The sequence below is a fragment of the Pseudopodoces humilis genome, chromosome 6 (assembly GCF_049639895.1).
Source record: "Pseudopodoces humilis isolate 2021_Gansu_Grassland_sample_001 chromosome 6, ASM4963989v1, whole genome shotgun sequence".
Lineage (NCBI taxonomy): Eukaryota > Metazoa > Chordata > Aves > Passeriformes > Paridae > Pseudopodoces > Pseudopodoces humilis.
This window is the reverse complement of record NC_142205.1, coordinates 58,474,908-58,488,710: the sequence shown is the minus strand read 5'-3', so window position 1 is coordinate 58,488,710 and position 13,803 is coordinate 58,474,908. Positions and strand designations below refer to the sequence as shown.

Genomic DNA, 13,803 nt, shown 5'->3' with positions numbered 1-13,803 from the left:
GTGTTTTGATTTGTACTGAAACAAATAAAATATCTGACAAGTCCTTTTCATTTCCATTATGGTAGGTATGGTGTCATTCATACTTTGCCATGTAGGCCTTAAATGAAGATGAAAAAATGAAGTTTCAGAATAGAAGTTCAAGCAATAGAAACTTTCATCTACACCTAATTATTGCCAAAATACGTGAGCAAGCCATAAGAATTACTTTGGAAACTGCAGACAAACGTCTATCCATAAGAAGTAATATCAAACATCTCCATTCCCCCACTAACTTCAGTACTGTTCTAAAATTTTAATATTCAGTGACAAAGATAGGAAGAAAAAGAAGTTACTGAGGTAAGTATCACAAATACACTTTTTTTAAAGTCAAATGTTTGAGAAGCAGAAGATTGGAAAAAATAATGTGTAAAGGGTAAAGTGCGCTGTAAGAAATAAAAATGTATTCATGTGCCAAACCCAAGAAAATCTGTAAAATAATTACTACTTCCAATAGTATTCAAAGGCCTCTCAGACCCTAAAAACGTCTCAGAAATCCTTTGTACCGTGGACTGAAACTTCTCTCCTGGGCTTCCTGATAATTTGTGACAGAAGACAATGACGAGGTTTTCACACATCCAATTACCTACATCAGTCCAAAAGCAGAAGCAAATCCCTGCCAGGTAAAGGAAGATTAGTGCTTGAACTAGGAGTGTGCTCTTAAGGAGGTGACAGACTTCAAGGACGGCAGGTAATAACACCATTCTGATACTAAAACTCCAGGGAATTGTATTGTTTGTATATGAAAGTGAAGGAGGACAAAATACAGAACTTTGCAAATGAGATTTCATAATTTGTTCATTGTTCTCATAGATTTCACAAGCTTAGGATATCCATTTTACTGCGTTTTTGCTTTAAGTAAAAATATAAAGTAATATATTCTAAAATTTGTACACATGTATTAAACAAGTATTAAATTCTCTAATACAAGAGATTAATGTGAAAAAAATATGCAACAGATCTTGCACAGGTATCTGCAGAAGACAGATTTCCCTGCTTAACCTCCCCAGGTCCAGGGAAATGGAAAGAATGCATTTCCCTTTGAGGCAAAAAGAACAGCCACAAAGAGAACTGGCCAGAAGAGTTGTTTGCAGAGATGTTCAGTACACCAGCATGTTCTCCTTGCAAATTAAACCAACTTCCAAGACTTCTCCAGATGTCTGACCATACAGCCACATGGGCATATTCTACGTGTCTGCATTACTGGGTCCCTTGCAAAATGCAGGGAGAATAAGGAATGCTTATGTCTCATACTTTTTTCTCTCTTGCACAATTTTATCCTGGCTAAATCAACCAGACCTTCAATTTTATTAAAAGCAGAACAGCAAGTACCTACATGCAAGGAAATGGCACCTTCAGAAATCACTTACAAAGGGGATTCTGGCTCATTTGGTATTTTTTGTGATATAACCATATTTTTTTTTTTTTTTTTTTAGCTAACTGGCCTATTTTCTATTTTATCCATAACTCCCTGAGTACTACTTGAGTTGAAAGTTAAGATGGGCAAAGCCAAGAAAAGCCAAATCTACTAGCCAAAAATCCAATTTCCCATTTAGCTTACAGGTTATATTCTATCCTTTTTTGCTTTCTTTTGAGATATTTTGGTTTCTTCAAGAAGCCTTTCATAAATACAGAGATAGCCTGTGCCATGTATCAGTTAATAAAACACCAAATAAATAGAAATAAAAAAAAGTATTTAAGAACATGGCATAGATTGCATATCTGCACACTAGAAAAAAAAAAAGATTGTTGGCTCAGTGAACAAGTGCTACAGGAACACTGACTTTTACTGCCTACACTGTAAACACTGAATTATCACTCCCTCCTATGCAAAGCTTTCAATCTGCAAGCCATAAACAGGGTCACTGTTCCTTTTAAGTGCTGGGAAGCTCTTTGCTTTTAAGAGCTGGCTTGTGTTGCTTTTACTTCAGTATTGCTTTTTCTTCTGACTCTTCAGGTTTCTCACTTTAAAGATTCAGTGCAAATTAATCAGCTAGCAATATTTTAAACAAATATTCCTTTCTCCAACAAACTCCTTCATGTTTCCTGCCATTAATTTAGTATGGAACAGAACATCATTTTTCTTAGCAACTGGTACAAATATAAAAGTTCATATTTTAAGATTTCAGTTGTGCTTCAGTAAACTTAAGAAACAATAGTTGATTACAGCCATCCAAGCAGCAGCTAATAAAGATCCATCAACCTGACAACCTGAAGGCCAAATCCTAAAACCAGAAAGTCTGCTTACAGACTCCATTATGAACAGGAATGGAGAAAATTCAACTTTGAAACCCTTTCATAGATGGTTGGTACATAGCATTACACTGTAAGATGTAGCAGGATTCTTAAAGAAAATTTGCACGTTAAAGTGTTATAATGTAAGAACTGAAGGAACACAGGGTAATTTAATTACAGGAAAAAAATTTCTAAGATCTCAAAGTAATGAGGAACCTGTGGCACAAACCCTAATCTGGCATATGACAGCTGCAGAATAAATTCAAAAGATTTTTACCGGACTAATTATCTGTTAATGGGCTGGCTCAGCGGGACAGAACAAATTCCCAAGGTTTAGTTTCCAAGCCATGTGACCCACTCTTCAGCATGGCAGATGGCAGACAATGACTGCATACCACTCTTTTATTCCAAGAGCTACACACACCACTTCTGTAACCCATCACTAAAATTATTGTAATCATACATCGTCAACACAGATACAATGCTACCACTGGTGACACCACTGCTTCTGCAGTGATTGTTTCCCACACTGTGCAGCATGTCATGTTTATTAAGTGCTGTCAGCTCTTGGTGTGCACAGACAAAAACTGAAATCCCAGCAGGTTTTATCTTCTGTATAGATCCACAAAGACTTCAGCAAGTTGGATGGCACTTTTAACAGAACACACATGCTTGCTGTTAGCTAAAATATCTGCAGGTTTTTTCAGTCGTCATGCTGTAATTTAAAAGTGCTGACTTCACACCAGGTTCTGATTTTATGTTCATTTTTAGAAATAATCTATTATTTTAACATCACACATCACCAACCTGCTATTATGGGTATTACTGATCACATCTCTGAACTGTACCTCCCTGAAAAAGATTAAATTCACACCCAGTGGACAGCAGCCATCACATTCCCAGTAATGTTACACCACAGCCCCACAGCCAGAATTATGCATCCCTGTGGGAAGAGATATAGTCTTTATTCTATCTGTACTGTATTCTGAGTTATTGATCTCCAGAAAGCAAGAATAGGACAGAGGGGTTCCCCCACTGTGACAAATTCTAAAGCCCTTTGTTCCAGAGAGCCAGGTTTTCCAGTGCTAGACTGTGGCTGTTTCACATGGCATGACCTTTATTTTTTGCATATGCAACAAAGCTGAAGAGCTTCCTCAGCATTATTGTTCACTTCAAGTATAACACACTCTACTGAGATTACTCCCTAGATGTTCAAGGCTCTGTTTCTTTTTTAATCCCTTTTCTGCAGCACCTTCAGCATCACAATTTTGCTGCTTTGAAACAAAATCTTTACCATTTTCCTTTTTTTTTTTTGTTTCATAACTGGACTGGTAATGTGATCGTCTAGCAGCTGTGATAAAATTGTAAATACTTTCCAGGCTAAATCATAAACCCCACATTACCTGTCCGTGTACTTTGCACCACTGCATGTAATGAAAATGCTTTGGAAAGTGTTCCATGAAAAATATGTACAGAAAATATTTCTGTATTTTCATATTTAGAGTATTTTTCAGATTGCTGCAACTATGACAGAGCAGGTTTTCAAGTTTTTAATTTCAGGTTGGTTTCAGACAAACACTTCCTTCCATATATAACTATAGATGGGAATATTTCTGTGTCCATAAGCAGACACCAAAATTATCTCCTCTGCTACTTCCTCCTTCCTTCTAGCAATAAATAAACCTGGCTCCCAGCTCTGAGCACACCAATTGGAAGTCTGACCAAAAATACCATGTAGCAGTGTCCATGGATGAATTCATTTCCTTTTACACAGACTTCCTGAACATTAAAGCCACTTTAATTCTTTTGTTTTCAGCAAGACTTGCAAGGTTTGTATCCTACAGTGACTAGACACAGGCATCTGTCCAGAGCTGCTCTCTGAAACAATTCCAGCCTCCAGCACAAGCCCAACTATCCTTAAATCATGCTGCACATCAAACATTAGCAGAGTTTTGCTAGCACTAGGCTAAAACTTACTTTAACTGTAGCCCCTGCTGTTTGAATTCTGCGAGTTGCAGGTGTGTACACATGCACACTTTAATATTAACAGGCATTCTAACTTTTATTTTATCTCCAGCTCTTCCAAAGTGGTAGATCACCTTTAGTTACCAAAAACACTCAAACCCAATCAGTTTTCAGAAACTTTAGAGACTGCTGGACTCCAGTAATCTGCTGAAAATAGTAATTAAAAAAACACCTCTTCATTATTCTTATTTTTACACTATCTACCATCAAGTTCCACAGGATCTGATCTTGACTGTAAGCCTATTATTTCTTTTTCTATACATAGGGAAGACACAAGTAATTTTCTTTTGCTGCTAGGGTGTTTTTTTTTTTGTTCATTCCCCCCAAAAAAACTGTTTATTATCTTTCTATAGTCTCAGCTATCCCATTTCCTTCAATCTTTCTTCACAGAACTGTTTCCTTACATCTTTTTACTCCTTTCTGGATTTCCATAATAAAGCACTCTCTAGCTGGCAACATTGCATTGAATAAGACAGAGCAAAGTGGACACCTGATACATACATCAGAAACAAGATGATTGACTGTAACTTCCACATGGATGTTGACCTTCCCTCCTGTGCACAACCATCTTCACATCTTCAGCTGTGATCCTTTACCACTTCAGCCAGGACTACTTGTCATTTCCTACCTGCATTGATAATAACCAGTGAGTGTAGGATTGCTCAACATGCTTTGTCCTAAGCTGTTTCTGCAGTTTGTCAAGATTCTAATCTTCTGTTGTTCAGGTTTCCTTTAGCTCATCTGTATTTATTAACCATATCCTCCATTCCATCTTCCAAGTCATTTCCAGAGACTCCTACAGGCACACATTCATTGACCCCTACTCAATATGAAATTCCGGTTTTGCAGTGAGTCATCAATAACCACTCAGAACAACAATATTCCAACTGTGCTTTCAGTAGAAGTAGTACATTTTTTCTGGGCCATGCTTCCCTAGCTGACTGATAAGCAATGACAGCATGAAAAAAATCTTATTTCAGATACAAAGAAGTAGCCACTATTGTTTTCTTCCCCTTGTCTCTCTCCCCTGTCAAGTCGTTGATTCATAACTATGTATAGTTAAAACAAAACAAAACAAAAACAACAACAAAAAAGCCTGCAAACCTTCCCAAAAAATCCCACCTTATGCATTCAGTTGAAGCATCCTGCATTCAGAGCTCAACCCAAACCAGCAGGCTCCCTGAACAGACAGGTGCTATGTCAGTGCCCCTCTGGTCTGTAACACACATAAAAGTGACTGCACCAAATGTGAAATTTTTCAACTTCCAGGAGGTACAGGTATTCCACTGCTACATATTTACTCAAAGGGAAATAATCCAGCCAACCATCAGAAAGTGATTCACAGTACCGCTCTATCAATTTTTTGCCCCGTGTGAGAGTTAAGTTTATTTAGCTCAACCTTAGGGACCCCCATCTCATCTAATGAACACCAGCTGTAAGATCATTAGACTCATGCAGGACTCCTCTATACAGTTTTTCAGGGTTTCCCTATCCCTGGAAAGTAATCTTTAGATCTTCCACGTTGGTTTTATCTCAGGCTGATCCAGTGAATGAGAAGAATGGTCTTGACAGCCAGTGTGAGTTTTCCTCCTCTGTACTGTGTATATATTTTCTGATGAAAATTCACAGGCCACTTAGTTCCTACTCTCTTGGAAGATCTTGCTTTTGGAAGTTCCATGCTCTTTCTTTAAAGTCAATCTAAATATACCTTCTGGGTTCATCTCCACAAAATGTTTTACTATTTCTCACAACTTGCGGACTCATGTCAGCTACAAAAACTACAAACAAACAATATAAATGCCTCTTTCCAGCTAATTTTTTACTCTAACATTGCACTACTATCCCACTCCTGAATCAAGAGGTCTCTGCTGCTCCTGTTCCCATTCTCTCAAGTGATGCTGCACACACCCTACTGAACTTTCATAAACCATTGTAAAAACTGTATGTCCCCCTCTGTCCCACAATATATGTAAGTACCACTTGTGTCATTTCCCACAAAATAAGCAGATTCATATGCTTTTTCATGTAGATATAGAACTCTGAAGAGCCTTTCTATCCAATATACCTGCCTTTTCCATAGTTCTACTGGCAGTCATATCCACAGTATCAAATCCCCAATCACTCTGCTGCAGCTTGGCAAATTCTAAATCTCTTTCTAAAAGCTGATTCTACCTCTTATGACCCTCAGCCTTTAGGATGAATTCAGAGACTATCATAATGATATTCATTATGATAATAATAATAAAGATAATATATGCTATATATACATATATATATGTAAAATATAATAAGATAATATACAAAACCTTGAAGTTAGCTGAGGAAAGACTCCTTGCCCAGAAATACCTTCTGTGGGATCTGCAGTGCAGAGAATTGCTCTCTCTGCAGCTGCCACTGACATTCCTCTATAACAATATATAAGCCTTTTAAAGAGTTGTGAGCTATGTGAGGGCTTAAGGATTTCTTCCCTTCATACTTGCAGACTGATGCAACATTTCAGCTTAAAATGGTATTTTAAATTTCAGCAGAACTAAAACTGAATAAAAAAAAAAAAACTGGATATTTCTGTTCTTGCAAGATTGCTTGTGGCAGAAATTCAGCCCTGTGCCATTTCCAATGCATTTGTACAGTGCCTGTATTAGGTTAGAGTCTGAGATACAAGATAAAAACTTGATTTACTTTGGTAGCTTTCAGCTAGAAATCATGCCTGCTAACACTGAAGCAAGTTTCTATTACAGTTGTTATGGAATAACAATTAGCCTGCAATGAGTTATCAGTGAGGTAACAGCACAATTAAATCTCACACACACCCAAAAAGTACACATCTAGAGCCTGGTTCCTTAAGCAACATCCTTCATTTTGGTAGGAGAGAATTAAACTAAGGGGCAATATTTGCCAAAAAGTACTTAACTGAAATAAAATTATTTTTTTAAAAAAATCATCTCATACAAGTAGGACTTTGCCAACAAAACAGAAAAACTGAGAAAAATGAAATTCTTATGTTCTAAAAGTTCTCTCCATGCTAAACAGTAAGATCTCTTACAGTGAGATTAAGATTGTAGCAAAAATACTGTATTAATGGAAACTTTTGAGATCTGAATTATAAAAACTCATCAAGAATATAGGGAATATCTGTTACACTAATAAAATCTCTCCTGCTCATCCCTTATTTTGGTTTCTGGCCTCTGATGGGTATGTTGCCAGCAAAGCAAATATAAAATTCAGTTTTCAAAGGCTATCTTTCACTACTAAGAGTTTTCAATTTTATCTCTAGAGAATAAAAAAAAAATCACTGATAGGAGAGCAGGAGTGATAAACACATCCACATGTAGTAACTGTTTTCTTCAGTCATCAACTTACTTTTAATAAGCATTTCATGAAAAAACTTCATTTACAGAAAATTGGAGAACTCGTTTCAGAGATAGCCTCCAATGTACCTATGACCCATCAAAAAGGACCTTCAAAATAAGGCTCATTTTTGGTGCATTTTCATTATTTTGGCAATGGATGAGGTATCTCATCCACCTTTTCAGTCCTGCTATGGACATTAATCTACAAAACTGCGACACACTGCAGGCTTAAAAAGTGTGAAGATTTAATTCTCTTTTCTGTGTCAAATAACACAAGCTTCAGAGTTCTGTATGGTTTTTTGTGGGCTTCTCACAGGAAATCTCTCCCCACAAGTTACCACACAGTTGCTACCCCACACTCCACAATGACTGAAGCTGGAAGCTTGCTTAGCAAGAAAGAAACATTCTCTTCAGAGATAACAAAGAGTTAACTTCCCAGCTGGAGAAGTTTCAGTCTGACTGTCCTTGCTTCGCAGTAGGATAGTGACAGATTCCAGGAAAATGCAGCCAAGTAAGGAAGCCCTTTGGTCAAGCAAATACATTAGGCAAACCTCAATGTCAGAAGCACAAAGATTGGAACAGCAGAAGCCTGCACTGCAAAGTTAAAGCCTAGTTACTTTCACAGCAATATTTTTCTCACTTAAAAACCATCTCAACAATCTTGGCAGGTAAAAAAATGTTGGTTGCTCAATAGCTTAAAATTCAGAATTAAGTCCAGCATCAACATCGTTCAAAAATACATCTGTACTTCAGGCTACAAAGCACTAATATGTTAAGTGACAACATTCATATTGAAACTTAAGATAAAAGGAAACCTTGCAAATGTTATAAAATCTTACAACTAAAAATCAGGTACTTGTCTGTTTTCACACAGATTAATCAAGGAAAATACCCAGCTCAGGTGTTATTCTCTGTATTACTATTGTCATCAAGATGTGACAGTCAAGATTAATGAAGTCAGGAGAGTAAATAAAAACTCTTTTTAGAACATCCTTTCTGTTCTACTGGTCAGAAAGATCACTGAATCGCCATTTCCTCATACACACTAAATGTTTCTACTGGAATAAAAAAAACCACACCACAAGTTGACAGAACAATGCATTCCTTAAGCAATGGATACAAATTTTATACAAGCATGTTTTAATTGTCTGAATTTCAGTCCCATTTTCATATTAAACAGAAAATACAACTTAAGCCTACTCACTCAGAAAAAAAAAATAAATATTTCCACAGAGATAAAAATATGAAGGGGCAAGGAAAAAAATTAGAACCATGAGAAACACAAGGGCTACATTTTTACAGGAACATAGCCATTTACAAAATGCCTTTTTTAAATGGTTGCCTTTCAAGCTGTGCCAACACTACAATGAACATAAAAGATCTGCCTCCCTAGCAGATTTAGAAGAATAAGCAATTACTACATTAGAGAAAATAGGCTCAGAAATTTCCACCAATTGGTAGTTGGCAGCAAAGCAACTCTTTATGTGCCAAACCCCAAAAAGCCCTTCAGCACCAACCTCTACATATGCCAGCAGTGAACAAACAAATTAAAAAAACCACTACTTAAACACGGGTCAGCCCTTCACTTTGGGGAAAGAGAAATAAACAAGAAATAAAACAAAACAAGTACTCTGCATCCTCCTAGGTAAGTAGTAGAAGGCTTTTACTTTTGTCAGGGTGTTTGAAGTGTTAGGCCTTCTCTTCGGGGCACTCCATCTCACAAGCTCTTAAAACACAGTTACACTGTGGTTGTGCAACAAAGGCTCCTTCCCAAAGTCCATGGAAAAGCACAAGGCCTGTCTTCCCAATGGAAGGGTGGTCTCGACATTTACACACTGCTACTGCTGGAACAGTTTACACAGAGAGGCAGCTGCATGGAGCAGCTCTCTGCAGACCATTCACAGGGATTTCTCAGTCCTGCCTGAGAACACTCCTACAGCTGAAGTCCAAGTTCGATGACTGCCTTTACTACAGAAGGGGAGAAGGAGGTACACTTCAGCAAATAAAAATTGTGCTTTGGAGCATTACCAATGTTTGTCATTCTCACCATGGGCTGAAGACAGTCATCAGCCACTGTGGGTGATGGCAACATGCAAGAAATTTATGCGATATTTAAATTTAACTACTTTTATTGATCCCTGATGCACTACTGCATCTTCCATACCGATGCAGATCACCGGGTATCTGCTGTTCCAACAATGCAAGAGGTGAATTGAACTGACAATCCTAGCTTTTGCAGTTTCCCTTACTGACTCTCTACTCGGTTGAGAAGACTAAAATCATCTGAGACAGTGACAGAACACTTCATGGGCAGAAGAGACTAATTACTGCATAATAAATATCCTCAAAGCTATTTTATTATGAATTAAATTAAACATTAAAAACCCTTTTCAGAAGTTCCTAGGAAGGATTCTCTGTTAAGAAGTAGCATTAACAAATCTCATTTAAAATCAAACCCATTAGAAGAACTACAGAACCCATCATCGTGCTGCCACCAAACACTGAAAATCAAGAGTTTCAGTGATGCCTTTGCCTTGCTGTATTTTCATCAAAACACAGAAGTTGTTCTTCTCACATATTTCCCTACAAGAAGTGTATCCAAGCACACAGAACATAACCAGAGACAGTTTATCACATTGAGGCAATCTAAGCGCACTTCCTCTGTGATATATTTGCTAAAATCTCGCACCACAAAAAAGTGAATTTTAAGCATTAGACATTATAAAAATCTTTAAAATAAAAACACCCACATCTCTGAATACAACTGACACTTTTAAAATTACTTCATGCAGATGTATAGGTATGCATGTGTATATAAATACCTGTTGAATGAGCAAGGATATTAATGTTTAGTCAACAGTACAAGAGTCCAGGTACCTGATACCTATGTGATCTACTCTGCAGCCTGTGTGGCTCTATTAGTAAAGTCACAAGGCTGTCAGAGAACCACAGCAGCGTCAAATGAAAGTATCAGGTATCAAAGTCCTGTTCTATGAAGGGCTTTACTGTGACTGATCAACAGCAAGTGCGTTCCTAACACTTCAAACTGGTGCAGCAGAACATCCTGCGGGCCACTCCTTTGTATCTCCGCGCTAGAGCACACACCTGCCACATCATTAACCCTGTCTATGTTTTCACAGAGGTAAAACTAAAAGCAAAAAAAAAAGCAAGTTGCAAAGATGTGACCACCCTCCCAGAACGATTAATTTCAGATACAATTATTGACCTCGAGCTCATGTGAGTTACTTGCTCTGGAAATAGCAATCTGTGCAAGTGCAATGGAAGAAGACACCAATATTTTTCTTATACCACTCAGTCACTATGCGGTAGTCTGAAAGCAGGACCCTGTTTCTGAAAACACAGATATCTTAACAAGTTCAAGTGTTTCAAATAAACTGTATTACTTAATCAACTATCACTTTTTTGGGCAATGCAAAAAGGCTGGCATAAAAAATAATTTGTCTTACTTGAATGTAAAGATCCACTTATTTTACACTATATACAATTCTAATTTTTAAACTTATTAATATTTTAATTTATTAATATTTTAATAAAGCTTTTAAAAGTTGATTTTTTTTAAACTGTCATTATTCAGAAGCAGATTAAAGCATACACAGTAACGAGAATTGGACTTACGAAAACTGAACAACTTAGATTATTAGATGGCCACAGCAGTTTATTCTCCTACCTGCTTCCCATCCAGTGTACAAAGTCTCTTGACTACACCCGAGTCTAACTTAATGGCTTCGGTGATGTCATTCAAGACCTGATCGAAGGAGTGAGCAGTCTTCTTGTTCAGCAGAATTCTCACAGCTTTCCGTGGCTTTACCCCACTCCTAATAACAGTCACCAATTTAGGTTTAATGAAATCTTTACTCTCCTTCACTTCACTCCTCGTGGATGTCAAAGACGTCAAGGACCGACTGGACCCAGTCCTTATGTTCACACACCAGTTGGGGTTGACATTCTTGGTGTAATCAACTTTGCGGTATGGTTCATTGGATGCACACACATAGCTTTCACCTGAAAAGAAGAGGACATGTTCACAGTTTAAGGGGGTTAGCAGCTACTTTGTCAATTTAAAAAATGAATAAAACAAAAAAGATAAATATTTCGGATTTTCCTGTATTTCAACAGGGAGGACTTATCAGAGCTTTCTACCCAAACAACATTCTCATAGAGTGCTTTCAACATGTTTCAAAAGACCTCTTGTATAAAAAATAGTTGGGGGGTAATAAGGAGGTTCAAGATATTTCACATCTTTTGAATTGAGTCATTTTGCAAGTGCTTAAAATTACTTGAGCTCAACACATGATACCAAGAGCATTCTCCTTCAGCAAATATCCAGGTCCTCCCCTATATATCCCTCAAACACATACTTCAAGATAGATACATTCCTGTCTGTGTTTATTTTACAACAGCAAGTTTTAACAGAATAAATTTAAGCAACTCAAGACCTTTACCCTGAAAGGCACAATAGCCTTTCTACCAAGGACACACATTTGAAATGCATCCACTTTGACATTTTTTAGACCAATGAACACCTGTTGAGCCCACAAATTAGTCTTTGAGAATATGGGAACATAATAGAATATCTACACTTCCCTATTTTTAATTTCTTTCCAAATTCAAAGCTGGTTTCCAGGGTTTTTTTGGTGGTTTTTCTTGGCTTTTTTTTTTTTTGGTTTGGTTTTTTGCTCTTTTTTTTTTTTTTTTTTTTAAAGATAAAAAAGAGAAGGACTGCTTGCGGGTTATTTTGACATCAGACAGGAATATGCAAGATGTAAACCATGCCAAAGGACATCTTTAACTCTGGGTTATTTGTGTAACCCACATCCTTGGGGTGTCAAAAAACAGCATCCCAAGACATTCTTGAAAAGGCAGAGTATTGCCAGAAGGATGAAAAGCAAGCATTCCAAACTGAGAGAATACACCAGGCAGAAGAAACACCTGCATCTTAAAAAGCTTAACCTGTTCTAAGATTAAAGCAACTCAGTTGAAGCCACTGGTGGATCAAACCAAGCTCACTTCTCACATGCACAGCAAGATGAAGAAAGAGTAATACATCTAGGGGACAGAACTGTAAGAGTTACAAAATGTATGCCTACATTTAGATACTAGAAAACCTTGTTAAACAACACTTTCTGAACTCTAGTTTGGAGAGCTGATTTATCTTAGAAGTTGCAGAGCTTATTCTAAAAGCAAGATACTTTACTTTCAAAGCCCTAAAGAATTACTGTGAGCTGAAAGAATTTCTTGTTTCTTTTCCAATACCAATTACACTGCTTTGTAATTTATCTTGTATTTAGACCTTCTTGAAAGTCTACTTGCTGTATCTGAAAGACCACAGATTATAATTAAGCCAAGTTAACAATGATTTTGTTTGTGAAATTCTGGCAGCCAGTTCTGCCTCCACAAACATCACTAGGACTGTATTCCACTCAGGCACTAGGAGACTTGGGTGAGGTTCTGTCTATGCCACTCCCTTGTACTCTTCCTCTTCACCCACCCCCATCATTCCTCCTCCCATTCATAGATAAGTGGCGCACAAAACAAACTGGTACAGACAAAACTAGACTTCCTCTCTCCCCCAGGAAATTAGCTAAGAGAAAGGAGGTTTTTTCAGCACACAAACTCCTTGACAAAGACCTGCATGCTGCACACTAGCACCAATTTACAGGGAGGAGAAAAAGAACCCCAGAGTCCACACAGCTTTGGAAGGACTGTGGTGTCTAGAAGCTTATGCTGCCCCAGAATTACACACTAAATTGTTAGAAATCTCCAAATAACCTGATTTTATCAAACCTGAACAAGATATTGGATGAGATGACCTCAGAAAATCCCTTTTAAGCTAAGGGATCCTATGATTTTAAAGATGCGCATAGTTCTCTTTCAGCTGGTGTTTTCGTCATCTATCCTGTTATCGCAAAACAGCGTGAGATATTCAAGTTTTGCAGCAGCAGCTCAGCTACAATAGAAAGCAAAGGCTTCCCCTGTACATCCTCTAACACTAGACTCAAAGGACTATCCTTGTTTTCTGAACAATTGCCGGTAAGTCTGTCTCCAAACTCAGTGCTGTCAAATGAGAGGCACCTCAAGAAGCTGGTAGTTCTAAGTCAATACCAACAGGCTTACTAATTACACCTGCTGATCATTT

General features: G+C 37.5%; 1 protein-coding gene across 4 annotated transcripts in view; it reads right to left on the bottom strand.

Annotated features, from left to right (window-relative positions):
- DCLK2 (doublecortin like kinase 2) overlaps positions 1 to 13,803 on the bottom strand; it is an 80,209-nt gene that overhangs the window by 55,937 nt on the left and 10,469 nt on the right. For all 4 annotated transcript variants that reach the window (XR_001331642.2, XR_001331643.2, XM_005525588.3 and 1 more), the window contains exon 2: positions 11,335 to 11,669. Coding sequence is in view for 2 of the 4 variants with exons in the window: in XM_005525588.3 (XP_005525645.1) it covers positions 11,335 to 11,669 (335 nt within the window). In the remaining 2 variants the exon portion in view is untranslated. The remainder of the gene's footprint in view (positions 1 to 11,334; positions 11,670 to 13,803) is intronic.